At 49.0% G+C, this 25,853-nt stretch overlaps 12 protein-coding genes across 12 annotated transcripts; 7 read left to right on the top strand and 5 right to left on the bottom strand.

Moving 5' to 3' along the window:
- Nucleotides 1-825: 825 nt before the first annotated feature.
- Nucleotides 826-1,970, top strand: N7471_007995 (unc-50 family protein; the record flags this gene model as incomplete). Its single annotated transcript, XM_057280714.1, has 5 exons — nt 826-929; nt 979-1,078; nt 1,143-1,146; nt 1,260-1,597; nt 1,659-1,970. 5 exons carry the CDS (start codon nt 826-828, stop codon nt 1,968-1,970), a joined length of 858 nt encoding a protein of 285 aa, XP_057134974.1.
- A 340-nt stretch (nt 1,971-2,310) lies between these two features.
- Nucleotides 2,311-3,185, bottom strand: N7471_007994 (PDGFA associated 1 family protein; the record flags this gene model as incomplete). The annotated part of the gene is made up of 3 exons (XM_057280713.1): nt 2,311-2,943; nt 3,011-3,078; nt 3,137-3,185. 3 exons carry the CDS (start codon nt 3,183-3,185, stop codon nt 2,311-2,313), a joined length of 750 nt encoding a protein of 249 aa, XP_057134973.1.
- A 444-nt stretch (nt 3,186-3,629) lies between these two features.
- N7471_007993 (putative MFS monocarboxylate transporter) lies at nt 3,630-5,048 on the bottom strand (the record flags this gene model as incomplete). Its single annotated transcript, XM_057280712.1, has 1 exon — nt 3,630-5,048. The coding sequence occupies one exon, from the start codon at nt 5,046-5,048 to the stop codon at nt 3,630-3,632; it is 1,419 nt and encodes a 472-aa protein (XP_057134972.1).
- Nucleotides 5,049-5,999: 951 nt separating this feature from the next.
- Nucleotides 6,000-8,939, bottom strand: orlA (putative alpha,alpha-trehalose-phosphate synthase subunit Tps2; the record flags this gene model as incomplete). Its single annotated transcript, XM_057280711.1, has 3 exons — nt 6,000-6,166; nt 6,221-8,477; nt 8,532-8,939. 3 exons carry the CDS (start codon nt 8,937-8,939, stop codon nt 6,000-6,002), a joined length of 2,832 nt encoding a protein of 943 aa, XP_057134971.1.
- An 816-nt stretch (nt 8,940-9,755) lies between these two features.
- On the top strand, nt 9,756-11,327 carry N7471_007991 (uncharacterized protein; the record flags this gene model as incomplete). Its single annotated transcript, XM_057280710.1, has 1 exon — nt 9,756-11,327. One exon carries the CDS (start codon nt 9,756-9,758, stop codon nt 11,325-11,327), a length of 1,572 nt encoding a protein of 523 aa, XP_057134970.1.
- Nucleotides 11,328-11,816: 489 nt separating this feature from the next.
- On the top strand, nt 11,817-15,813 carry N7471_007990 (DNA repair protein SMC6; the record flags this gene model as incomplete). The annotated part of the gene is made up of 12 exons (XM_057280709.1): nt 11,817-11,900; nt 11,947-12,882; nt 12,929-13,156; nt 13,207-13,766; nt 13,821-13,914; nt 13,965-14,230; nt 14,280-14,936; nt 14,985-15,087; nt 15,156-15,314; nt 15,375-15,517; nt 15,565-15,613; nt 15,667-15,813. 12 exons carry the CDS (start codon nt 11,817-11,819, stop codon nt 15,811-15,813), a joined length of 3,426 nt encoding a protein of 1,141 aa, XP_057134969.1.
- A 137-nt stretch (nt 15,814-15,950) lies between these two features.
- On the top strand, nt 15,951-18,008 carry dhh1 (DExD/H-box ATP-dependent RNA helicase DHH1; the record flags this gene model as incomplete). Its single annotated transcript, XM_057280708.1, has 3 exons — nt 15,951-16,395; nt 16,499-16,518; nt 16,569-18,008. 3 exons carry the CDS (start codon nt 15,951-15,953, stop codon nt 18,006-18,008), a joined length of 1,905 nt encoding a protein of 634 aa, XP_057134968.1.
- Nucleotides 18,009-18,819: 811 nt separating this feature from the next.
- N7471_007988 (putative mitochondrial tricarboxylate transporter (Ctp)) lies at nt 18,820-20,113 on the top strand (the record flags this gene model as incomplete). The annotated part of the gene is made up of 9 exons (XM_057280707.1): nt 18,820-18,852; nt 18,905-18,959; nt 19,012-19,032; nt 19,081-19,212; nt 19,261-19,408; nt 19,457-19,714; nt 19,770-19,805; nt 19,856-20,005; nt 20,056-20,113. 9 exons carry the CDS (start codon nt 18,820-18,822, stop codon nt 20,111-20,113), a joined length of 891 nt encoding a protein of 296 aa, XP_057134967.1.
- Nucleotides 20,114-20,179: 66 nt separating this feature from the next.
- On the bottom strand, nt 20,180-21,533 carry N7471_007987 (putative mitochondrial translation release factor (RF-1); the record flags this gene model as incomplete). The annotated part of the gene is made up of 3 exons (XM_057280706.1): nt 20,180-21,181; nt 21,232-21,404; nt 21,452-21,533. 3 exons carry the CDS (start codon nt 21,531-21,533, stop codon nt 20,180-20,182), a joined length of 1,257 nt encoding a protein of 418 aa, XP_057134966.1.
- A 307-nt stretch (nt 21,534-21,840) lies between these two features.
- On the top strand, nt 21,841-23,431 carry N7471_007986 (DnaJ and TPR domain protein; the record flags this gene model as incomplete). Its single annotated transcript, XM_057280705.1, has 2 exons — nt 21,841-22,809; nt 22,859-23,431. 2 exons carry the CDS (start codon nt 21,841-21,843, stop codon nt 23,429-23,431), a joined length of 1,542 nt encoding a protein of 513 aa, XP_057134965.1.
- A 176-nt stretch (nt 23,432-23,607) lies between these two features.
- On the bottom strand, nt 23,608-24,601 carry N7471_007985 (protein-L-isoaspartate O-methyltransferase). Its single transcript, XM_057280704.1, has 2 exons — nt 24,328-24,601; nt 23,608-24,272 (listed from the first exon to the last, which is right to left on the bottom strand). Exons 1-2 carry the CDS (start codon nt 24,487-24,489, stop codon nt 23,658-23,660), a joined length of 777 nt encoding a protein of 258 aa, XP_057134964.1. The 5' UTR covers nt 24,490-24,601; the 3' UTR covers nt 23,608-23,657.
- Nucleotides 24,602-24,957: 356 nt separating this feature from the next.
- Nucleotides 24,958-25,736, top strand: N7471_007984 (uncharacterized protein; the record flags this gene model as incomplete). The annotated part of the gene is made up of 2 exons (XM_057280703.1): nt 24,958-25,105; nt 25,159-25,736. 2 exons carry the CDS (start codon nt 24,958-24,960, stop codon nt 25,734-25,736), a joined length of 726 nt encoding a protein of 241 aa, XP_057134963.1.
- Between the last annotated feature and the right edge of the window lie 117 nt (nt 25,737-25,853).

Genomic DNA, 25,853 nt, shown 5'->3' with positions numbered 1-25,853 from the left:
GAAATTACTTGGGTTTTAGCCAGGATCTGCCAACACACACATTCAGGGGTTTCATACATTGTATTAACTTCATAACTAACTATTAGTTAAGAAGATGCTTTTAAGCTTAGGTCCTACTACCGAGTAGTAAGGAGTATGTTGTATGCATATTATACAATATATCATCATTTTCTGCCTTATCATCCCTTCAAGTCAATATAGTTATACCATATGTTGTATAGGCCAAAAGTACCCAAGTGGAGCAGTGGGGGGATGGAGCTACTTTGTATTATCGGATGTTGACATCCGTAAATGGAGAAGTAGACTATATAGACATTTAGGCAGATGACTATATGTACATTAACAGATATAAGTGAATCCCAGACTTACACGGAGTACTCCGTACTCCGTACAATATCTCCCTCATGGTTAACTACGTATTAACCATCTTGACTATCTTGACTATCCTTTAGCCCCTTGCAGAGTGGATTCTCAGGAGAGGAAACTTTTCCAGCGGGAATGACACTTGTTCAGAATATAAATGAGTTCAGATCTATCTAGACTTTAAACTCGAGTAGAAGAGAGTATGATGTACGAAGTATTTGTATATTGGAAACTAAAACTTATATACTCTGCATGTTATGTACTATGTTAACTAACTATACTAACCATGTATACTAGTTATGTAGAGTAAAAATCAAATAATAAATGACCGAGAATAATACACAACACGTGACTAAGATGACATAACCGGGCCCAACTTGCATCGGACACACGTACAACAACCGGACTGCATTGTGTATGCTCCGAGACCGATTTCCCTTCTCGAAAACGGGGTCTAAGATCATGAACCCTCACATCTCCGTCCCCCGCCAACATGCCGGCCCTGCCAACTTCGGCTCAACACCCGCAACCCGGTCGAGCGTCCGCATGCCGCGCTTCTTCAAGAGGTAGGACCAAAGAACCTCGACGCGAGAGACAATCACTGATATGGAACAGGCTCTTCAAATTTCCACAAATGGACTTTGAGATGGCCATTTGGGAGATGACCTCGTTGTTGATCGCACCCAAGAAGGTCTTCAAATCGATATACTACCATGTAAGTGGTCTTTTGACTACCCTAACTGGCCCTCGAACTATTCTGACCACACCACCGGATCTAGAAACGTGAGTCTACTTATTCCAAGTTCAGCTCATGCCTCGGTCGAACAAGCACATACAACCTTGGCAACGCCAATTATCCATCGACCTAGCCGAACACTATTGACGCCTTCGAGCAGAAACCAAAAACACATGGCACCGGCCTGATCCGTCATTCACCTACCTACTATCATTTTTCCTCCTCCTCACAGCCTTCGCATGGGGCCTCGCTTATACGCCGGGCTTCGGCGCAATCATACGCCTCACCTTCCTCTTCGTGTTTGTGCATTTCATCGGCTCGTCACTGCTCGTCTCAACAATTGGATACTTTATCATTGGCCGTCTATTCGGTCCGAACGGAGCTGCCGCCTCTCTGGCTGGCCTGCGGGGCTCCCGTGGCCGAAGACGAGGTGCCGCTCAGGGCTTGTTTACGCAGCCAGGGGAGAAGGAGCAATTGGAGTTTGGATATTGTTTTGATGTAAGACTCCTTGCCACAAATCCCGTGGAATCTCTAACCTTCTGACACTGCCCTTGTATAGGTGTCCAACCGGGCCTTCTTTCCTCTCTATCTCCATCTCTACGTGGTGCAGTTCCTCCTTCTACCACTCCTCACCCGTAGCCCAAGTAATTTCCTGGCTACTTTCCTCGGAAACTCGCTCTACCTCTCTGCTCTCATTTACTACACCTACATCACATTCCTGGGGTACAATGCTCTCCCCTTCTTGCACAACACAGAACTTCTGCTTGTGCCCATCCTCATATTCGCCGTTATGTGGCTAGTCAGCCTGATTGCCGGTTGGGGCATTGTCATGCAAGGCCGCAGCGTTGAAGGGTTGTTCTGGGGCGTGTGAAGTAGCAAGCTTCCCCCAAATAGACATTTTTTCTTGGCTATGTCTTCTCCCTGGGATTTCAATCCCGTGTACGAAACTTGAAATGTCTTTTTTTTTTTTTTTTTGACCGGCTTACGCATTCCCAGAAAAGCCAGCCCAGAAATGAGGTGTTTATCTAATGCTATTGGGGCGTCCGTGTACATGATTTCAATTTACATGATTGGGCATATCTTCTACTGTCTGATTCCAGATATCCAATGTGAGGAGTATCTCGACTGTTTGCTTTGTTTTTTTGTTGTCTAGATTTGTAACCAACAACAATTCGACCCAAGTCATGACCACATATAAAACGAAATCCAGCTTATTTCTTCTTTCCACCAACTTTCTTAGCAGTCTTTCCCGAAGCTGCAGCGCGCATACGATCCTCCCGCTCCTGAGCGGCATCAGCACGCTCCTTAGCTTGCTCATCCTTCTCCTCCTTCTCAGCCAACTTGCGCAGACGCTCCGTCTCACGCTGCTCACGGATAACGGCGAGACGAGCCAGATCCGACTTCGCCTCGTCGGTCTTACCCTCGGCGTGCAGCTTTTGGTAACGCTCACGGGCCTGCTGGGCCTGGACGGCCTCACGCTCGCGTCGGGACAACTGCGAGATATCCTTGACCTTGGCGGGCTTCTTGGGCTCAGCGGTGGGCTCTTCGACGGCCTTCAGGGTCTGCGAGCGGGACTTGGCAGTGTGGTTGGGGTTGGCGGGGAGCTCGTTGTCGGATTCTTCCGAGTCTGAAGGGGGCAAGTCGCCCGGTTGGGCGGGTCCTTGGCCTCGCTTCTTCAATGCGGCTGCCTTCTTGGCTTTGGCAGCTGCGCGGCGCTCCTCGCGGCTTCCTGCAGCTGTGGATGACTCGGTGGGCTTGGACTCGTCCTCGCTGGATTCCTCAGAGCTTTCCTCTTCGGACGAAGAATCTTCGTCGCCCGATGACTTGATTTGCTCACCAGGCTCCTATGAGAGAGAGGTCTGGGTCAGGTTGCTGTAGAAGTTGAGTTGATTGGGGTTGAAATCCACTTACCCGCCAAAGACCCATTTGGTTACCATCCTTGTCTAATGGCTGAAGATCTCTGCTGAAGTGCTTGCCACCTATTCATCGTCTGATCAGCTTCAAGTATCTCGTGCTCTGCAGGCGCACACGACATACCTCCTCGAGTGGGCTTGGAAAACTTTCCTCCACGACCACGGGGCGCCATATTGATATGTAGAAAATATTTGAGAACTTTAAAACGAGGCTCAAGTAATACCTATGTCTATATCTCTATATCGAGAACGAGTTAGCGGGTTTTCATTGAGGGGGGCTTCGCACACAATGGAGGGGCAAAGGTGGGGTGTCGCTTCACAGTTCCTGCGCCATAGAATCAAAAAAGAACAACTTACTTGGATAATATGCAAAGTATTGTAAAGACTTCGAATGTTGTGAAAATAATACAAAAATTGGGAGAGAACGAGTTCAGAGTCAAGAGTCGCGAGTCACCGCGCTCGCATTAATCACATGTGGGGACATTTTCTTCTCGTCAAACCACAACTCGTGGATTTGTTAGACCTACAACATACCACATCCATGCATAGGATATATCATTATCATTATATCTTATATATCCCTAAATACATAACATCTATCTTATATTATCTTATTTTCAAACTCGAGCCAGACCAGTGCCCACTTTGGTCACTCGAGCCCCAATCAACGTCAATCCACCAAGGAAGATCGCAGATCCCATGAACATTTGGGCATACAGGTAGTTGCCATCGTCGCGAACAACTAGCTCACCAGCAATAGGAGACCCTATAAGAGCCGCCACTGCCACCACGCTGAGCACCATGCCCATGCGTACACCGATCTTCTTCATATCAGTCGTCAGGGTGCTGAGGGTCGCTGGGAACAACGATTGAATACCCGCAGCAAAGAGGCCATAAAATGCGGCAAATGTCCACAGCCCGGACATACCGCTAACTGCCGCCCAACAGTAGCCAACCAAGGCCGTCGCGAAACTGAACGGGATCAACAGGTTGAGAGGACCGGTGAATTGATCAGCAAGCAGGTTGGGGACCAATCGCCCAACCAATCCGATTCCATTCATGACCAGGAGCAAATGAATGGATCGATCGCTTGACACGCCGATGATGTTACGACTGAAACTGCCAATGTAGAAAAAGCCAACATACAGGCCCCAGAAGTTCATGAACATGCCAATCGCAAACAGCAGGTAGGGCAGCTCGGTGAAGGCAGCCCACTCGACAATCGGACCACTCTTGCGTGGAGGAAGACGCTGCTTGAGGAACAGCACACAGGGAGTCAGCGTGGCTACCGAGATAAAGCCCAGCGTCCGTATTGTCCACCCATATCCGACCTGGGGCAGCATCTTCATGATAACAGCCGGGAAGACCAGACCCCCTGTCGCAGAACCCGAGGCAACGATCCCAATAGCGATGCCACGGTTCTTGGCGAAATAAGTCGAGACCAAAGCCAAGGTTGGGCAGAACATGAGCCCACACCCGATTCCTTGGCCAACACCCTGTGCCAGGAATAGCTGCCAGTACTTTGTGCAGAGCGAGGTCATGAAGATACTGAAGCATTCCAAGATAGCACCGCAGGCCAGAGTAAATGTGAAATAGCCAGCATCGGTTGCTCTGCCGGAGAAAGTGCCGATAAAAAACAACAAAAAGATCTGGATACTTCCGACCCAGGAGATATCCGAGGGTGGATGCCCCAGTGTCTGGGAATAGTATGTCTGGAAGACTCCGAAGCTATTGATGTAGCCCCATGTATTGAAGATGACGAAGTGAGCGAGAGCAACCTGCGACCAAGCCTGAAATCCGCCGTCCGGCGGTGGGCCGAGATCTTTGCCAGATTCCCGAGTACGCACCGCCGATAGTGTACGGTTCAAGGCGCTGGTGTTGGTGGGTACGTGGGAAAGGTCGGGTTCATAGCCAATGGTTGATTCTTCGTCTGAGGAATGGCGAGTGTGGCTTTGATCTATGTCGTTCTTTTCGGCTTGCTCTTGGCCATGTTCTTCAGTCATACTTAAGGGTTTCTTGGAGGGATTGGAGGCCATATTAGAAGTTGACATGGTCGTTTGCCTCCTTGAGACGCCTTGTAAATACAGGACTTACAGGACTCTTTCCAAAATAACAAAATACTTTTATGAGTCAAATCGAAGTTGAAAAAATTTCTTATAACGGAGATCCTTCCGATCGTCTCTCTCGCCTATTCGCAGAGATGGCCGCGCCCTTCCGATGGCAGACGGGTCCACTTCCGAAGTAAGCATATCTTTTTATGTATATCTATGTGTCTACGTTGTATCTATGTTGGATATTGTATATTATGTCTTGCATATATATGATATGGTAGGGCTGATTTTATATTTGTTATATAATCGTGTTAGGCTTTTGTAGAGTATAGATAGAGTAACTATAGGGTATAGCGTCCAAGGTTGCAGTATATTCAATTATTTCTCATCTTTCTCTCTTTAATTCCTTTTAAGTTGAATAGCTTCTAATATCTATACTATATATCTCATATTAACCCCACACTCACTTGATATGGCGCAATCCCGGGGTCCCCGCAAAACCGGCTGTCTCGGATAGTCACAGTATGTACATCTATCTCGGTACACGTGTACGATGTAACACTTTTCAGGAAATTCAATGCTATCTTTCTAACATGTACATACATGTGAGTCTATACAAAAAGCATGGCAAAGGACCTGTCTTAGGGGGTAAAAGCAGGAGAGCATAAACCCGAGCCAAACAAGCTAAAACAATAGTGGCGGGAGGTAATGCTTGTATAGCAACCTTTGAACCAGTGCGGAGTGTCTTAATATAAGACTAATGCCCCCCTAGCAATATGTTGTAGATCAAACCATCTTCAAGACCGTGTGGTGATAAATTTAGGCATGAGCCGAATCTGAAACGGATGCCAAGGCTAGATTCCCCGATGGAGCATGGCGTATACTTGGCTGTGGCGGGTAATCATGGGGTTTGTTGGTCCAGATCTTGTTCAAATCTCAGTGATCTTGGTTGGCGCTGCTAAAAAGCATCTGAATTGATCCAATAACATCGGCCGGTTCCAATAAGTGCCAGCTGGCATCGGTCTGCTTTGAGCTGGCACCCACCGTAACCGAGTAAACGTGGTCGCGTGGTAGATCAAACTTCTTGAGGGCTCGGAACATATCTAAATTGCATGTTAATCCACAGTTTCAGCACGCATCAGGTGAACACTTTTTACCTTCATCAGTGAAGTCATCACCCAAACATAGGATGAACTCCGGTGCCTTCCCTGGGGCCGTGCCATATTCGTCGACCAACCGGGTGGCGATAAACCCCTTGTTCACAAAGGTTGGTCGGACCTCTAGATTGGCCTTACCTGCCATGACTTCCACATCCCACCGTTTGGCGACAGTGTCCTCCAAAGCCTTGCGACACTCGCGAGCCTGGAACGCACCGTACTCTGGGTCTGCACGACGATAGTGCCAGGTCAATGCTACCCGTTTCCGTTCAATGAATGAACCCTGGGTTCGCTCTGTGTAATGTTGGAAGACTTCGATCACTTCCTTCTGCCATCCCATGTTGCTTCTCTCGGCCAAATTCTCCCAATCCTCAGATCCGGGCTTTCGGATAAAACAGCCGTGCTCAGCACTCAATCCGAGTTCTGGGATATGGCCCATCCACTCGTCCAGGAAAGCCTGGTCCCGCCCACTGATGATCCACACGGCATTTCGCGGGTCGGCTGATAGACTCTTCAGAGTACGGAGTACCCGATCTGAAGGAATGGCCGCCTGAGGATCCTTGACAATTGGCGTCAATGTGCCGTCGTAGTCGAACATGAACAGTCGTCGGCGAGCCTTACGATACTGCTTCATTAGTTTTGCGCGATCGAGTGCAGGCGTAGCGACCGATTGGTCAAAGGACGAAAGGTTGGTCAGTAGGCGATTAAGGTACTGCCTGGACCACATTGAAACTGTGTTGGTCACCACATGCTTGTATAGCTTGAGGTGTTGCTCCTTTCGCTGCTCGGCTGGCATATTCAATGCCTGATTGATCGCTCCAGCCACCCCAACCATATCCCACGGGTTGATGTGGATGGCACTGGGCAGGGTGCCCGCCGTTCCGGAGAATTCAGAAAGAATCAAAGGGCTGTGGTTGGTCTGCTGACAGACAATATATTCCAGACTCGTTGTGTTCATGCCATCTCGCACCGTAGTGATCAATCCGACATCGGCTACACGCAACAGAGCGAAATACTCGCGCGGGGACAAGTATTGCGGATAGTACTGGACGGGCGAGAAACTCAAAGAGCCAAATCTCCCATTGATGGTCGAAACCAAATTGGATATTTGGCCAGCAATCTTGTTCTCTGGATCTTCCTTCTCCTCTTCCACGCTAGTTGGACTCGTCACCTGGATAAGGACAACTTTGTCACGCCATTCCGGATAGCGCTCCAGGAAGATTTCGAATGCCTGTAGCTTCTGCGCGACGCCGCGAACACTGTCTAGGCGATCGCGGCCGACGATGATTTTCTTTCCAGCATAGAGCTTGCGAATACCCAACACGGTCTTCTCGATATCCGGAGCCCCGAAGGCGGCCTTTTGAATCGAACGTGCGTCGATGCCAATGGGGAAAACATCTACTGCAACATGGGCCCCGTAGGCATCAACCCCGGCAGAGTTGGACTCAAAGCCTAAAACACGTGTGCAGCACGAGGTAAAGTGTCGAGAGTAGGAAAATGTTTGGAATCCAATCATGTTGGCACCCAGGACTCCCTCTAAGATCTCCTTGCGCTTCGCAAGACACCGGACAAACTCACTGCTGGGAAAGGGCGAATGTAAGAAGAATCCCACGTAAATATTCGGGATACGTTGCCGCAGCAGACTGGGCAGAAGGAACAAATGATAATCATGAACCCAGACCACGTCTCCTTCTTGATATTCCTGCACAATGCGATCCGCAAACAACTGGTTCAGGCGCACGTAGTCGGCCCACCACCGTCTCTCAGATCGGCCATCTGTCGGGCCATGTTGCTTGTAGTGGAGTAGAGGGTATAGCTCACGTTCGGCATAACGGCGCCATCTCCCTTGATCTTTCAGTAGAATAGTCTCTTCTGGTTCTTCTGATGCATCCGACAACCACACAGGCAATACCCGGCCATGACGACCTGAGCTCAATTGTTCATCGAGTCGTTCTCGGTCCTGTTGGGTGACATTAATTCCCTCTAACAATGGATGTGCGGGTGGCTTTTTGGTTCCATCCACGGGAACTGGCGCAGCAGCCTTGTTCAATGGCTGATTGGCAACAAGATTACTGGGAGCTAAAGGTGCCTTGACTGCAGAATTGGGATGTATTTGCTGCAATGGTGATTTCATGTCCACATCAGGCTCGACTTCTCCGGTCCAGCCTACCAAGGTGTGTGACCAAGAAGTCTCATCCGATGCAAGATGTGCGAATGAATCGAACAGCGCTGAAGTACCGGAGCGCGACTTTAGCGTCTGTTATCCGGTCAGTCAATACGATCTCCCAAATAAACAGAATCATCCACGTACCCAGTCTGATCCCGATCGAAAGTTGAGCTTGTATGGTATGCAGAAAGCAGCGCTAATGAGGCGGCCACTCAAACGAAGTCCTGGGTGTTGTACGCGTGGATCAATCTCAGGGGAGATGGGAGAGTCCGAGGTCAAGCTCAAGCGGCGCAGCAGATCCATGCCAGATGATGCTCTCCCTGCAGTCTGCACTGGCTGGGACTTGGTGTCAGACGGGTCGGTGGTTACAGCCTTGGCCCCCGGGAGACTGTCAAAATATGAAGGGGCCTCGCTCGACATATTCTCCAGACAAGGTGTCGCATCTGTCGCTTCGGTATATGCTTCATTTTTGAGAGCCTTTAATCCAGGCCCAACAAGGACAGGGTTTGGCTGATCATCGGGCACCTGCGCGGGGCTCTCTGGTTTGGACATGACGAGCAGCCGAGCAGCGCTTATATGACGGGAAGATCGAGGATGAGATCCGGTGTGTTGCAATTAGACTGCGAGAGTTAGGCTGCTGTCATATGCACCAAGGTCCGGGGAAACCTTTGACATCGGTGGGTTGGGAATGGGGAGATGATCCAAGGTACATACCTCGGGGGGTTAGGACTGAGTCGATAAGCAAGGTCGGGGGGAAATGGAACTATCGCAGGAAAGCCATGGACAATGAAAGGAAGATAATAAAATCGAAAAACAGATAGACTATAGGTAAAGAAAGAAGGAATAGGAAATAGTAAGGATGGAGGGGCAAGCGGTGAAGTGGACTTGTCTTATCGAGAGTTATCGAAGGAAATGCTCGGGGGGAACCGATTAGACCTAAAGGGGAGATCTTCCAAGTTCACAGATTCAAATATGTAATGTTTAATATAGAAACAGATTTTAAGACGAAGATAGAGAGAGTATGGAGGGGGAATTTGTGGATATTTCCTCAGTGCTACGTCATGTGTGCATTTCTTTTTCTATCTTGTGTATCGTATAGTAGTTGAGGTAAATAGTTGCGTAGTTCTTTTTCTATGTACTTTTGACCTATATGAAGTATTTGGTACGTTTGAATATACTGAGATAGATGTAGAATATTACATATACATATGTATACATGTATACATCGATGTAGATAGTTATAAAAAGCCGAACTTGTTAAAATGCACTTGCAAATACCTTTGTCACATGGCCGTTTCTGCCTGAGGCACAGATACTCTCGAATAAAGTCGACCGAAATAATCTTGGGAAGCTGCATGCATCCTCGGCATGGTGACATCCACTCCGGTGTCCTCTTTTGCTCTCTTCAAATGCCCTAATACTATTATGCAGCTTTCGAGCCTACCTCTACGCATCCGTCCCTCTCACCTCTTTCGCCCATTCCATAGCTCCGTTACGGCAGCCAAGACTCCCGATGTCTTTGCCAACAGCCTCCGAAAGACCCTAGAAGCCCATCGGTCCTCAAATCGGTCCCGTTTGATCCGCAAAATTTACCCCATTGAAGATCCCGCAGGACTCTGGCGGCCTGAGATTCCACCTAAGAGTCGCGCCGACTACCAACCACCCGCGGAACCAGCTCTACCGAACTCAGAATATTCACCTGATACTCCCGATCCGGTATCTAAAAAACCCCAGAAAAAACGCAAAAGTCTTGTGGATATAGCATCTCGGCAATCACTCATTAATCAACTTGGAGAAGATGCGATTCAACCTGCAGGAACAGGTCGTCCGGCTCAGAGTCCATGGCTGAGAGGTTTGGAGCTGCCTCGCGCCAATGCCGAGATCACCTTGGATGCAGAAATTCGAGCTTTGAATCAATACCTGACCCCAAGAGCTCAGGAAAAAGACCGCGTAGAGAAGCTCAGAACAGAGGTAGCCTCACTTCTCAAACCAGTGGTCCCACATGCTCCACGGGTCATTGGATCCCACTGCACGGGCCTTGTACTGGCGCACTCGGATCTTGACTTTATACTACCATATGAAGACCTTCCTAGATCACTAAAACGTGATCGAAGACCGAGCCCCACGCGGCCCCAGATCCAAGATGCCCACATCCGCCTTCTACGTCAAGTCCAAAGAGCTCTACAGCACACCGATACATTCAGGGACCATGTCAAACTATCTGACAAGCGAAACCCTTCACTATCCGCTCGCCACCGGCCGACTGGACTGTTGTTGCAATTCTATTGTGGCGAGGGTATCCCTGCTATCACGGAGTATCTGCAAGATTATCAGGTTGAATATCCTGCCCTGCGACCTCTGTACGCAGTAACACGCACATTGCTAGAGGCGCGTGGCCTTTTTGGCTCACCGCAGGCCAGCATTGGACCGGATGCGCTAGCCATGCTCATCGTGGCATTCCTGAAGATGAACCATGGCCGGTTTCCCGGGCCCAATAACTTGGGTGACCAGTTCCTTGCTCTCCTGCAGTTCTATGGCACTCAAATTGACCTCCAGTTTGTCGGTGTCGCCGTGGATCCTCCCGGACTTTTCAGCGCAGACATGTTACCTGTAGCTCCCGACGCTGATGAACCTGCCCACCAGCGTGGTCAGCGTTCTCTGATCAGCGCCAAGCGGACCGCTGCGGCGAAGCGGAATTTCCTTGTTGCACAACGATTATGCATACAAGACCCTACTCATTATATGAATGATCTAGGCCGGTCGTGTACTCGGACTGCCGAGTTGCAGAGTGCATTTGCCGCTGCGCATCAGCAGCTTCGTCACGCGTGCGATGAATGGGCAAGCGATGGCAATATCAAGAGTTCAAGTGTTCTTGCCACTACTCTGCAGGCTAATTTTGATGGCCTAGAGAACGTGCGCAATCAACTCGCGTACCTCTAGTTGAAGGAAGGTGTAATCTAGCGGTAGATCGAGCGATCAGCTATTAATTAAAGTAATACCCCCCCTATGCATCTTATCAGCACCTTTAGAAATTGCCTGAGGGCAATAGGTACTCGCATACTCCGTACTTCGTCTATAGTTTTGGCGTCCGATTCTCTTTGTATTCACTGAACAAAGAAACACTCGTTGTTGTCCCCCTCGACCTCTACTCATAAAGCAAGACCATTTCTATTCCGTCATGTTAGTTTCTTCTTTCTTCTTAAATTCAACACCAAAACACATCAAAATAACGCTGAAGGCTACATTTTCACTCGGGGGTGCCCAGGTGTGCCCATTTGATTACTAAGTCTATTTGACGCGGACGCGACGCGACCTCGGGACTATCAGTTCGTGGGGGTCTTTGTGGCCGAAAACCGCGACAATCAGCTAAGACTGACGAGTTTGCTCGCTATGCTAGCCACTGGCTTTGGTCGATAAGGAGTTCTTCAAATGCCATCCCGCAAGCGCGTGCAGGCGTCTACGGACTCCGGCGAGGAAAGCGACGGGTCCAACCAGCCAGCCATGAGTTCTTCAGTACGATCCCAGCAAGTATGAGTTTAAGCAGAGCTAACAGTCACAGAGAAAACGACAGCGGACAAATTCAGAGAGCTCAACAGACTCGGAATCTCCAATCTCTTCCGGCTCTGTTACCAACGCCCCCGATTCACTTTTAGCCGTCAACGACGATGCGCTTCTCGACGATGAGGATGAGCTAGAGCTCCGCCAGACCCAGATCATACAAGAAAAATACTCGCATTTGATTGACGAGGCCAACGTGCCCGCCGAACATGGAATCCTCGAACGCGTTGAGTGCTACAATTTCATGTGCCATGATCACTTCTACGTGGAATTGGGTCCCTTGATCAACTTCATTGTTGGTAAAAACGGTAGCGGTAAGAGTGCGATCCTGACAGCGATCACCCTCTGTCTAGGTGGCAAAGCCTCTGCGACAAATCGTGGCCAAAGCCTTAAAAGTTTCATCAAAGAGGGCAAGGAAAATAGCACGATCATCGTTCGCATCAAGAATCAAGGCGACGGTGCCTATCTGTCAGATGATTTTGGGAAAACCATTATTGTCGAGCGTCATTTCTCCCGAAGCGGCACTAGCGGGTTCAAGATCAAGTCAGAGAATGGGCGCATCGTCTCGACTAAAAAGGCCGAGCTGGATGCTATCACGGACTACTTTTCCCTGCAGATCGAAAACCCTATGAACGTACTCTCTCAAGATATGGCCCGTCAGTTCTTGAGTACATCAAGCCCAGCTGAGAAATACAAATTCTTTGTCAAAGGCGTCCAGTTGGAACAGCTCGATAACGACTACCGGCTGGTGGAGGAATCCCTCGACTCAATTGAAGAAAAGCTCAGAACATCAGCCCAAGACGTACAGGTCCTCCAAAACCGCAAGGAATTGGCCAAGAAAAAGCTCGACATATCTGACCAGCACGATTCTCTACGAAAACGGATCAGAAATATCCGAGGCCAAATGGCTTGGGCTCAAGTTGAAGAGCAAGAAAGAGTCAGTCCCACCCCACCACCTTTTTGATGGCTGACTGACAAGATAGATGGAAATATCACTCACCGAACAAATCGCCGAGGCAGATCGGAAAATTGCCGAGGCCGAGTCTCGCCTCACTCGGTTTGATGCTGCCTTTGATGGAGTCGCCGCGGAGGAAACAGCTGCAGGTGAACATTCCTGGCGAGCTGCTGTGGCAGTGAATGAGGCCCAAGATGAAAGGGACAAAATAAAAGAAAAACTGGACACTGAGATGGCCGGCCGGCATGACCTACAGGTACGCCCTTCCAGTCACCGTGAAATGCCTTACCTGACTGTTTTGTATAGGCGGAACAACGCCAGATTAGGGAATATCTCAAAGCGGCCGAGTCGAGAATCCAGGAAACCCAGCAAAAAGTCGACGATGAGAATCAGCGTCTTGCTGATGTGAGCGGTGGCGGCTACGCTCGAAAACAAGACGAGTGTGAACAAGCCGCCAATGACGCTTCTGCTGCCCAAAAGGAATACGAAGAGCATCGCCAAGGTACCGCTCGCCTACGGGAAAACGTTGAAACCGCCGAGAGAGATCTCACAGAAGCAAATGGTCCCCTTGAACAGAAAAACCGCGAGATTGATCAAGCGGAAAACCAACTTGAGAATCTCACTAAAGAAGGTGGATCGAGACAGTCCGGCTTCAATTTCAAAATGCCTGCACTCCTGAAAGCCATTCAACAGGAGCAATCGTGGGAGTCACGCCCTGTTGGCCCAATTGGTCACCATGTCACTCTGCTAGAACCGAAGTGGTCATCTATTTTGGAAAGAGTGTTTGGTGGCACGCTTGCCGGTTTCATCGTTTCGTCCAAAAATGACATGAAGCTTCTTTTCGATATCATGCGGCGGGTTCAGTGGTGAGTTCGACCAGAGGTACAGGTTGAAAAAATGAAGCTGACCTGGCCTGACAGCAACTGTCCAGTCTTCATTGGCTCTGGTGGCCGTTTGGATACCTCGGCACACGAACCAGACTCCCAATACAACACTGTTTTACGAACACTTCAGGTAGCCACCCTCACTCCTCCCACGTTTTATGGAATGTGCTGACCTTTCAGATCGACAATGAATTAGTGCGGCGACAACTGATCATCAACCACGGGATTGAACAAATGCTGTTGATCGAGGACGTAAGCGAAGCCTCCGCTGTGCTATTCGACGGTGCACGACCAAGAAACGTTAAGCGTTGTTACTCCATTGATCCAAAAGATCGACGTCGAGGACTCCATCTTTCATACAGCCGAGCCGGAGAACCGAGTCAGGCTCCTGTTATGGGGTGGACCGATGGCCCGCGCATGAAATCAGACGTGGCCTTGCAAATCAAGTAAGTAAGTCCGTTCCTTGAAGCCTGTGACACTGGCTGATGGCTCTAGCGCACAACACGACATTATTGCCGACCTCAAACGCCAAAAGAACGACATTGAACAGTCATTGGTAACTGCCCGGTCACGCGTCGAGGCCTGCAAACAGGCACTGGCCCGACACAGAAGAACCGAGAAAGACCTGCAAATTCAAATGCAACGAATGGAAGATCATGCAGAGGGACTCCGAGACGCCCTGGACAAAGAGAACGCCGAGGATGGACGCATTGACGCCCTTCAGGCAGCCCTCAAGGAAGCCGAAGATGAGAAGCAGCTCAATGAGGGATCATACAAGGATAGCGAGGCAGCCATGAAAGCCATGTTGCAGACTCTCAAAGAAATTCGGCGGGAACTATCCGCCAAAGACTCTGAACTTGGAACCCTCCGGGAAAAACTACAAGTTGCTGAAAGCGAGCAAAATCTTGTGAAAACGAAACAAGCCAGAATCCTTGAGGAGAAGAACGAAGCTGTTGGACTTGTTAACGAAAATAAACAGACCAAGGCTGCAATCGAGGCGAGAAAAGAAGTGGTAAAAGCACGGGTTATTGAATACAATGAAAAGGCCAACTTGGTCTCCTCCCGAGTTCCTGTGGACGAAGGAGAAACACCCGGCAGCCTCGACAAAAAGCTCGATAAACTAAGCCGTGACCTGGATCGTTACAACTTAGAGTATGTCTCTTGCAGCTTACCAATTGCCACAAAACTGACTGTCAATAGGTTGGGAAGTTCTCGAGAGGAAATTGCTGCTGAAGCAACAAGGACTGCGGCAACCTATGATCGAGCCTTGCAGCAACTTGAACAATTTTCGGCCTTGAGTCAGGTAATTACCCTTTTGTTATATTTTTGTTGGTTTATTTGGTCATTTGGTCTGATCTAACTGTTGTTTAGGCCCTGAAAGATACCCTGCAGAACCGTAAGAAGAGATGGGAAATCTTCAGATCCCACATCTCGTCTCGAGCCAAAGCTCAATTCACCTATCTCTTGAGTGAGAGAAGTTTCCGTGGTCGGCTTCTGGCTGACCATACCAACAAACTTCTGGATCTACAAGTAAGTCCTGTTCACCAAAACCTCGGGGAAATGGACCGATCAATGCTGACTACTGTCTAGGTTGAACCTGATATTACCAAAGATGATAGCACCGGGAGAGGTGCAAAGACACTGTCCGGTGGCGAAAAGTCGTTCTCGCAAGTCTGTCTGTTATTGTCTCTTTGGGAAGCCATGGGATCTCCGATCCGTTGTCTTGATGAATTGTAAGTTTTCTTTATATTCTGATTTGTTATCACGCTGACTTTCAAAGTGATGTGTATATGGATCATATCAACCGAAAGATGGCGATTGACATGCTTGTGAGTGCCACTTCTCCTTCCTAAGGATCCTCGCTGACTGATGACTATTCTAGATGGTTGCCGCTAGACGATCTATTGGGCGACAGTTCATTCTGATCACACCTGGTAGCAAGACCGATATCACCATCTCTGCGGATGTCAGAGTGAAGGAATTGGCAGAGCCAGAGCGTGGCCAAACGACACTAACCTTCCGGCGCTGAACTCGTGAATTGTAGTCCTATTTGCAGCGAAATACCCTTGAAAAATTCCATGTTTAGCCATGTTTGAAACTATGTATATTCTCATATTAGATACCTTCCAAGAGTGTGTAGTAGTGGAGTGGCACGTGACCATAACCATGGAACGTTTAGCTTCACTCTTTACCTCAAACCTCTTCGCTCCCCGCCATCATAATCTCAACCTCTCCTACCTTCCTACTCTTTTTTCCCCCTCTTGTCAACAAAACTGGTTTCTACCATTCTTTATCCTATCTGTAAACTCTCCCAGCTTTGGCATCAGAAATCTTCCTTGGTTCCCACAGAAGCTTCATTTCATTGAATACCCGATCTCTCGTCCCCTACAACCTGACTTTATTGGTTTCGACAAACATCCCTCTCCTCTCCTCACATTTCCGTCACCTCAAACCTCTTTCAAAATATTCCTCTTCTATTCCGCGCACACCCTTTCATACATATCTTTGATCGCAAACAAAATCGGTCACCTCAAACTTGCTTCCCACCTCCCTAGCACCTTATCGGCACAATGGCCGACGCGCTTGCTGCACAACTCGGCAATACTAAGCTGTAAGTCAATCACGTTTTTTTTGCCCTCAGACAAATCTGACTTGACCAGGGAAGCAACCTCAGAGCAAAGACTGCAGGACACATTGAATCTCCCCCCCCAAAGATGCTCGCCCACAAACTGAGGTGAGTATTTTGTTAGTGTCAGTCAATGCCAAAATACTGACTCTGAATAGGATGTCACCGCCACAAAAGGCCTCGAATTTGAGGACTTCTACATCAAACGTGAACTCATGATGGGCATTTTTGAGGCTGGATTTGAAAAGCCATCCCCTATCCAAGAAGAGACGATACCAGTTGCCCTCACAGGCAGAGACATCTTGGCCCGAGCCAAGAACGGCACTGGAAAGACTGCTGCCTTTGTTATTCCCACCCTCGAGCGCATCAACCCCAAAAGTACAAAGACCCAAGCCTTGATCCTGGTCCCCACACGAGAGCTCGCACTCCAGACATCACAGGTCTGCAAGACCCTAGGCAAACACCTGGGTATCAATGTCATGGTAACCACTGGTGGAACTGGTTTGATGGACGACATTATCCGGTTAAATGACCCTGTTCACATTCTTGTGGGAACCCCCGGACGAGTATTGGATTTGGCTAGCAAAGGTGTCGCCGACTTGGCCGAATGCCCGACATTTGTCATGGATGAAGCAGACAAATTGCTATCTCCCGAGTTTACTCCTGTCATTGAGCAACTTATGTCCTTCCACCCCAAGGATCGCCAGGTCATGCTCTTCAGTGCCACTTTCCCTTTGATTGTCAAGTCATTCAAGGACAAGCACATGCGCAACCCTTACGAAATCAACCTCATGGACGAGCTGACCCTGCGCGGTATCACCCAGTACTATGCTTTCGTTGAGGAGAAGCAAAAGGTTCATTGCTTGAACACTCTTTTCTCCAAGCTCCAGATTAACCAGTCGATCATTTTCTGCAACTCAACCAACCGGGTTGAGCTTCTGGCCAAAAAGATCACCGAACTCGGCTATTCATGCTTTTACTCTCATGCTCGGATGCTTCAGCAGCACCGTAACCGAGTCTTCCATGACTTCCGCAATGGCGTATGCCGCAACTTGGTTTGCTCTGACCTGTTGACTCGCGGTATCGATATTCAAGCAGTTAACGTTGTGATCAACTTTGATTTCCCGAAGAACGCGGAGACCTATCTTCACCGTATCGGTCGTTCGGGTCGTTTCGGACACTTGGGTCTCGCCATTAACCTCATCAACTGGGAGGATCGGTTCAATCTGTACAAGATTGAGCAAGAACTGGGTACTGAAATTCAGCCCATCCCTCAGAATATTGACAAGAAGCTTTATGTCTATGATTCTCCCGAGAACATCCCTCGACCCATCTCCAACCCTCCACCTCAGACTGGAGCTGGATCCGTGAACATGAACGGAGATCGTCAACCTCGTCGGAACAACCACAACGGCCAACCGCAAAGTCAACAACACGGCCAACAGCATGGCCAACAGCATGGCCAATACTACAATAATCGGGGACGCGGTTCTTACCGTGGTCGTGGACAGGGCCAACGTCGTGGGGCACAAAATGACGCCAACCGGATCACATTTGGTCAACCAAACCCGGGTCAACCCCAGGCGCCCATCTCTTAGACCCAAACACGCCCGGACAAGACTTTTCTTTTCATATCGCTGCGCTTTGGTTTCCTCGATTCTCTTATTCTATTCCGCTCTATCTTCGAGATCCTGCCGGGCTATCCCGGCATTGATTATCCGGTCATAATGATACGGGGGTGTCAATGTATCATATGTCTTTTCCGTTCCGGTCCCTTTGTCCTATGAGTTGGATCCTTGAGGAAAATGCATTTTCGGCGCCCACGCTCTTCGTTTTCCGAGGCTGTATTCTGTGTTTCGGGGATTTGCAAGGCAAATGGCGTTCCACAGGACAAGCGTCTCATGCGATTTTTTCCCAGGGGAGCTCTTTTTTTTTTTTCCCTACGCAACGAGTGATGATCTCACCCTTTACCAACCTTTTGTTGGCAGCCTGGAGTCCTCCCACCACCTTACCATGCTTAACCCCATTACTGTCTACACTCTGTGTGATTGCCGTTGTTAGAGACACGGTGAACACCACTCTCCCACTCTCAAAAAAAAACACCGAAAAAAGAACGAAAAAAATGGAGGAGCACTAGTTGTTTAACGGATCTAGGTAGATTCAGCTAGTGAATTGACAATATCCCTCCAATCTGTTCCACTGTAATAAGTTGTAGAGGTTGATTAACTCGATATACTCTTCATATATATATATATATATATTGTATATATGTATGTGATGAGTTGTGTTAAGATAACTGGCTTCCCTGATCTCCCTGGCTCGACTGCGGTAATGGCACGTACCGAAGGCCGTATATCGCTGGATCTCCGAGGTTCGGCGACTGCAATTCCTCCAAACTACCCAAGAAAAATGACGACGGTGAATAAGGATCAAAAAGCAAAGGTTTGTTCTCCAGTCAAATAATCTATTCTACTTGAGGCTCACCAATAAATAGCCCAGCGCCCTTCGCTCCATCCTTGCGGGGTCCACCGCCGGAGCCGTAGAGATCGGTAAAGAGCTCAAATGAACCCTACCAGGCCGCTAGCTAACCGTATACTACAGCGATTACATACCCGGCCGAATGTATGATCCTTCGAATGTCTTACAACAATAATCGCTAATGCTATGCAGTTGCAAAGACCCGGACGCAACTCAATCGCCAGCTTACCCACGGGCAAAAGCTACCATGGCCGCCGTTTGGAAGCCAGTGGTATGCAGGATGTACAACACTGATTATCGGAAACTCGCTCAAGGCTGGAATTCGTGCGTCTACCTCCCGCGATTGTATGGAGTGCCGCTGATACATACTAGGGTTCGTCGCTTTCGATGCCATCAAATCAGTTCTCCAGGATGAGAACGGCAAGATCTCAGGACCAAGGACGGTTGTTGCTGGATTTGGTGCTGGTTTCACCGAGTCTCTTTTTGCCGTCACCCCCTTTGAAAGCATCAAGACTCAATTGTAAGTTTCCCGTCCTATTTCCGGCTGGCTCTACTGACCAAACTATAGGATCGACGACCGAAAATCTGCCAACCCTCGGATGCGTGGTTTCTTACACGGTAGCAAGCTCATTTTCAAGGAAAGAGGTGTCAAGGGCTTCTTCCAAGGCTTTGTGCCCACTACAGCAAGACAGGCCGCCAACTCGGCAACCCGATTCACGGCCTACACAACATTGAAGCAGTTTGCAGAGGGCTATACGGCGCCAGGCGAAAAGCTGGGCACTGCAGCCACCTTTGGAATTGGTGGAATTGCAGGGCTCATCACTGTGTAAGACTTGCTCCCTGAAGAAAATCAAAAACTAATAAAAACTAACATGAATCAGTTATGTGACCCAACCATTGGACACGGTCAAGACAAGGTTAATATCCCCACGCGCTAATGGTATATATAAGGTACTAACGATATCAGAATGCAATCTCTTGAGGCCAGCAAGCATTACAAGAATAGCATTGTTTGCGCAACAAGAATCGTCAAGGATGAAGGTGTCTTCACTTTGTGGTCTGGCGCCATGCCGCGACTTGCGAGATTGATCTTAAGTGGAGGAATTGTGTTCACCATGTTTGTGACCGACCCAAGTCATACTATGAAAGTTGCTAACTGCTGGGCAGGTATGAGAAGGCTATGGATGGGCTGGACATCTTGGATCCGGAGCGAAAGTATTTGTAGACCATCAATAGACTCGGGCCTTAATAGAATACATGGTATCTTTGTACATGAAAAGGAATGACTCTGCTATTTACTCTTCGCTTTTGCCATGTCCTCGGCAACCATGGCCTCAACTTCACTATCAGCCATCCAAGTCCGCACACTGTCCATCACGGTCTCCAAGCCATCACCGCCATCAAGAATACCATCCAGATTGTGGATCGTGATTCCTGTGCGATGGTCGGTGCAGCGACTTTGACCAAAATTGTAGGTTCGAATCTTATCACCTCGACCCATTTTGGCCACACCTCCCAGTATACCTCGTCTAAGCTGCATAAGCTCTTGCTCACGAGCTTCTTGTCGGGCTTCAGCCAGTTTTGCCCGTAGCATTTGCCACGCCTTTCTCCGATTGGCCTGCTGGGACCGTTCGTCTTGCATAGAGACAACCGTATGCGTGGGGATATGGGTCAGTCGAATGGCGGACTCAGTCTTGTTGACGTGTTGCCCACCAGCACCTCCAGCCCTCATCTTCTCAACCCGCACCTCTTGCGGGTCAATATAGTAATCGCTGCTTGGATCTTCGAAGTTCAGGGCACTATCCATCTCACTGCCGTCCTCTGGGAAACTCGGCAAGACCATTACGCTGACGGCGCTGGTATGGGTGCGACCCTTAGTCTCGGTTGCGGGTACTCTCTGCACCCTATGTACCCCCGATTCAGTTCGTAATATATCGTATGCACCATTGGCTTCGATTTCAATTACCGCTTCACTGAGACGGTCGTCGGACGGGCCGACCTCGGTGTCCTGCTTCAAGATTGTTGGGCGGAGGCCCCTTCGGGAGCAGAAGGCAACATACATCCGTAACATCTCAAAAGCAAATAAGCCTGCTTCATCTCCGCCTGCACCAGGTCTGATTTCAAGCAAGCAAGGAAGGTCTGCAAATGGATGTCGCGGAATGAGAGCCTTCTTCAGTCGGTCTGATATCGTAGGCAAGGCATCGCGACTGCTCTCGAGGTCTTCTGTTGCCAAAGACCGTAGTTCGGCATCGGTGCTGGGATCCGTTAATAGAGATTTGAGCTCAACGATAGACTAGTGGAATGAATTAGTAGGGCTCCAACAAAGGTCTCCAAGGCGCATACATCGTTGGCATTGACCCATTCTTTCAAGATATTTGCAACCGGAGCCAGTTCTCCGGCTCGCTTGGCGGTTTTTGCGTCAAAGGACTCTCCCAATCGTTCCGCAAGCTTTGTATGTTCATCTGCAAGTAGGCGTGCTCTGGTTAAAAGGGCTGGAGACAAGGCAGAATCGGATGCTTCGTTGCAATTAGCATTGGTCAGAAAGTAACCAAACTCGTCTTACCGGTATGTACACCTCGCAAAGGCGACAATTTCAAACCAAGCCTAGGCCGCAAGATAGTTCGACATATTGACTTGACGAGCATACTTCAAAGTAATTGAAGACCAAAATTCGGAGCGAAGGCGATTGGAGACAATTCCATGTCACATGACGGTAACGGAACAATACGAGGCGAGGCGTAAAGGCCACGAAGTATGCTCGTCCAGCTTCGAGTTTCCTTGTTTCATTGTTCTTTGCGCTTTGCACTTTGCTCTTTGCTATTTTGCTATTTTGACCTAGGCTTTCTTTTTGGATTATGCCCCTCTTCTTGTACTCCTAGGGAGACTGATTCTGCACCAAAACCCTCATTTACACCTCCATTACTGCGTTATTCCGTCGCATACACCCTCAAGATGCTCGTTTCCTTGGAATCACTCACGGCCTTTCTGGCTTGTCTCTCGGTTGGATACGCCATTCAAATCCCCTCGGATACACCTCTTTCTGAATTGATCTCTTCCGCCAAAGCCCACCTCGCGCAGGGCTCACCCCGAGATGCCGTGATATACTTCGACGCCGCCGTCTCTCGCGACCCAACCAACTATATCACTATCTTCCAACGGGGCGCGGCTTATCTGTCCATCGGCAAAAACTCACAAGCCTCAAGTGACTTTGATCGAGTTCTAGAGCTCAAGCCGGACTTTGAGGGCGCTCTTCTACAGCGATCCCGCTTAAACGCACGCTCCGCGCATTGGCAAGAGGCCTTGCAGGATCTCGAGCGGGCCGGAAAGAAGTCGACGGATGATTACAAGGAATTAGAAGCCGCACGGGATGCGGCCACCTTCGCTCTCAATGCCGAAAAGCAGGGCGCCTGGGAGACGTGTGTCTCGGAGGCAAACGTGGCTATCCTAAAGGCAAATACGGCACTGCCTCTACGGCAGGCTCGAGCCCATTGTCACTTTGAAAAGGGCGAGACAGAAGAAGGGCTCAGTGATTTGGCACATGTTCTACAAATGTCCCCGAGCTTGGTTGAACCTCACTTGCAAATGTCGTCCATGCTGTTCTACTCTCTAGGAGACAGTGACCGTGGCCTTGCTCAAATTCGTAAATGTCTCCATGCTGATCCCGACTCAAAACCGTGCAATCGTCTCTATCGACGTGAACGGAAGCTTGCCAAACAGCTAGAAAAGGTGCATACTGCCCTGGGCGCACGCAAGTTCAGCAATGCAGCAAATGTCATGGTCGGGGATAGTCAATCCAGTGGACTGATTGCAGACGTCAAGGCCGATGTTGAAGAAGCAAGACAGGCTAACCATATTCATCGCCTGGCACCAAATAATCTTTACACGTTCCTGGTCGAGAAGACCTGCGAGGCTTACCGTGAAGTGAGTACCCACGTCACATGGCTTGGTTTTTTGTCACTAACATACCCAGATGCGTATGATCAAAAAGGCTGGTCCTTACTGCGCCGAAGCTCTCCAGCTTGTTCCTCACTCGCTTGCCGGGCTCTTGTATAAAGCCCAGATCGCTTTGGACGAGGATCGATTCGAGGACGCCATACGTACTCTCGAATCGGCCAAGGAGCACCACCCCAGTTCCCAAGAGGCGCAATCTCTCCAACAAAAGGCTCAGACCCTACTCAAACGGTCCAAGCAGAAAGATTACTACAAGGTCCTTGGTATTAGCCGCGATGCGGATGATCGGACGATCAAGCGCGCGTATCGCCAGCTAGTGAAGCAACATCATCCTGATAAGGCTCACGCCCAGGGTGTAAGCAAGGAAGAAGCAGAGAAAAAGATGGCGGCCATCAACGAGGCCTACGAGGTTCTAATTGACTCCGAACTCCGAACACGGTTTGACAACGGCGACGATCCCAATGATCCCGAATCGCAACAGCGGGGCAGTCAGTTCCAGGGCAATCCATTCGGTGGTGGTCAACAATTCTTCTTCCAACAGGGTGGTCCACAATTCCAGGGAGGTTTCAAATTCCCTGGTGGATTCCGCTGATCGGATTGTCTTTTACTGTGAAACATACCAGGTGTTCGTGGAGTTTTCTCAATGTATTAGGAAAGCTATGGATTGATTTTTTTTTTGAAGCTCACATAAGAAATACGTTTAGGAAAGCACATGAACTCACATTTTTTTTTTTTTTTTTTTTTTCATTTTCTTTTTCATTTGAATCGAAGTAAAGGCAATTATAAAAAAATTAAAGTAAGTGTTTTGGATTGTAATCTCATCCTTTTGGAGCATCTGTCAAGGGCACGTAGCTCACCTGGAAGACTTTCTCCTTGTGGATGGATCCGTCTTCCTTTTTATCCACCACCCAAATATATTGACCCCCGCTGAGATTATACATGGCACTCTGGTGGTCTTCCGATTCTACCGGGATGAAGAGTCTTCCAGGAGCACGCAGTTGGTCCACCAGAGTTGGATGAAGCTTGTCGGCGGCGGCGCCAACATGGATGGCGTCGTACGGTGCACCTTCTTTCCATCCAAGGCGTCCGTCGCCAGTGATAAACTTGACTGTTGTGGATGCCAGGAACTCAGTGCCTTGCTTCGACTTGTCCATGTTGGTACGAGCCAGGTCTGTCAGCTCGGGGATATGGTCAATGCCAATCACCTGTCCCTGGGCGTTGCCGGATGAACTGGTCACCAAATTGGCAAAGACATGGGTCAGGTATCCTGAACCAGATCCAATATCCAACACCCGAGCACCTGGTTTAAGATGATCAACCAGATACTCACATGCATGGCCATGCATGTGCGGTGCTGATATGGTGGCCCCATATCCAATGGGTTGAGGCGAGTCCGAATAGGGCCGTGATGGAGCATAATGGGCTCGATCAACCTTAGCCATGTTAGAAAGAACAATGAATCAGATATATAATATACTCAATACTCACTCCTATCATGGCATCTTTCACCCGCTCATTATGGATCAGTCCAGCCTTGAATAGGTTCTCAACCAACTCGGTGTTGGTGGATCCAGAACAATACCACGCCATGGTCATGGCCCGTGTTGCTTTACTGAGGCTAAATTTGGGTTTGTTGCGCAGACTAAGCATAGGCTGAAGAATGTCGGATGGTGAAAGAGGGAAGGGTTCCTATTGTTTGGTCAATTACATAGTATGCACATAAGTGTGATTATATATAGATGACGCCATGATATCCGCATTCACTACACGTGACACTTAAAAACAGTTACTACGGAATTTATACCTTTGAATCTATATCTCTAATATTATATCCAGTCAAAAGTAAGTTCTGTAATAATATATCAGAAGCGAGTGCAATGATACTCCATAGAATGATAGAATGGCACAGAGGACAGAGTCACGTGAAGTCGATATCACAACCATATTGGTCCGCAGACATTGACATCGCCGACTAATCGCGCCGACTAAGCGTGCCGACTAAGCGTGTTGACACAATCGCCGTGGGAACAGCTGCATTTTTAGGGCACCATGGACCCCTCTAGGACCGCTCACATACCTCTCATCTGATATCCTCCCCGCTTCAGTGTTGACTTCAAAATGGCGGAACGAAACCCTGGCGTTCAAGCCACCGTGGATCTGTTGATCCTCGACTACATGGTCTGCCTGTGTATCAGCGGGCTCATAGAAGCAATTTACCAAGCAAGACCAACCGAGGACATTGAATGGTTTGCGCTTATGGTTGAACGTAAGCACCGGAACTTCCCACCAAAGGATCATCCATACTGACTACGTCTCTAGAATTCCACCGGCGGCTCCTCGGTCATCGTCTGGAAGGTCCCCTGCCCTGGGACCTGGACCTCAAATTGCGCATCTTCTACCTGTCCAATCTATTTCTCCACTGGGACCCTCCCAAAGATCGCGACCTCGGTCACTTTGTTCCCCTGTCTGATATCGCAGTTCAGTTCATGGACTTCTGTCACCATGCAGTCGCCCACGTATCCCGGAGACGCTGGTTCGACCTTGGTGCCCACTTCATGGTTCATGCGATGCTGGAAGAACAAGTGCGCTTCCCAGACCAGCTCCAAAGACTCTGCAACTGGAGAACCAACGACAGTGAACTCGATATATGGTGGGAGGTCAGCCGTACCATGTTCCTGGACTACATGCCACCCCCATTTGGTACCGCGAATCCAATGACTCGAGAAGAGGTTGATGAGACGTTTCCTCTCCAATGGCTGCAGCATCGTTATGTCGATTTTTTTGAGGATCTCATGGAGGTCCTGGATGCGCCTCTTCTTCTTCAGCTGGAGCATGGTCAGCTGGAAGGTTTGACCCAGGAGGAGACACAGCGGGTCCGAGACTATTGTGGATTTTAATTCCATACCCAAAAGATACGAGAACATGCCCTTCTATGTGCTTCTATGTGTAATGATGCCAAGTGAACCAGACACACGAGAGAGAACCAGAATCGCGGATCACGAGTTGTATGAAGC

Source organism: Penicillium samsonianum (genome assembly GCF_028829775.1).
Source record: "Penicillium samsonianum strain IBT 33392 chromosome Unknown utg000004l_segment0_segment0, whole genome shotgun sequence".
Lineage (NCBI taxonomy): Eukaryota > Fungi > Ascomycota > Eurotiomycetes > Eurotiales > Aspergillaceae > Penicillium > Penicillium samsonianum.
This window is presented reverse-complemented; position numbering and strand designations above follow the sequence as displayed.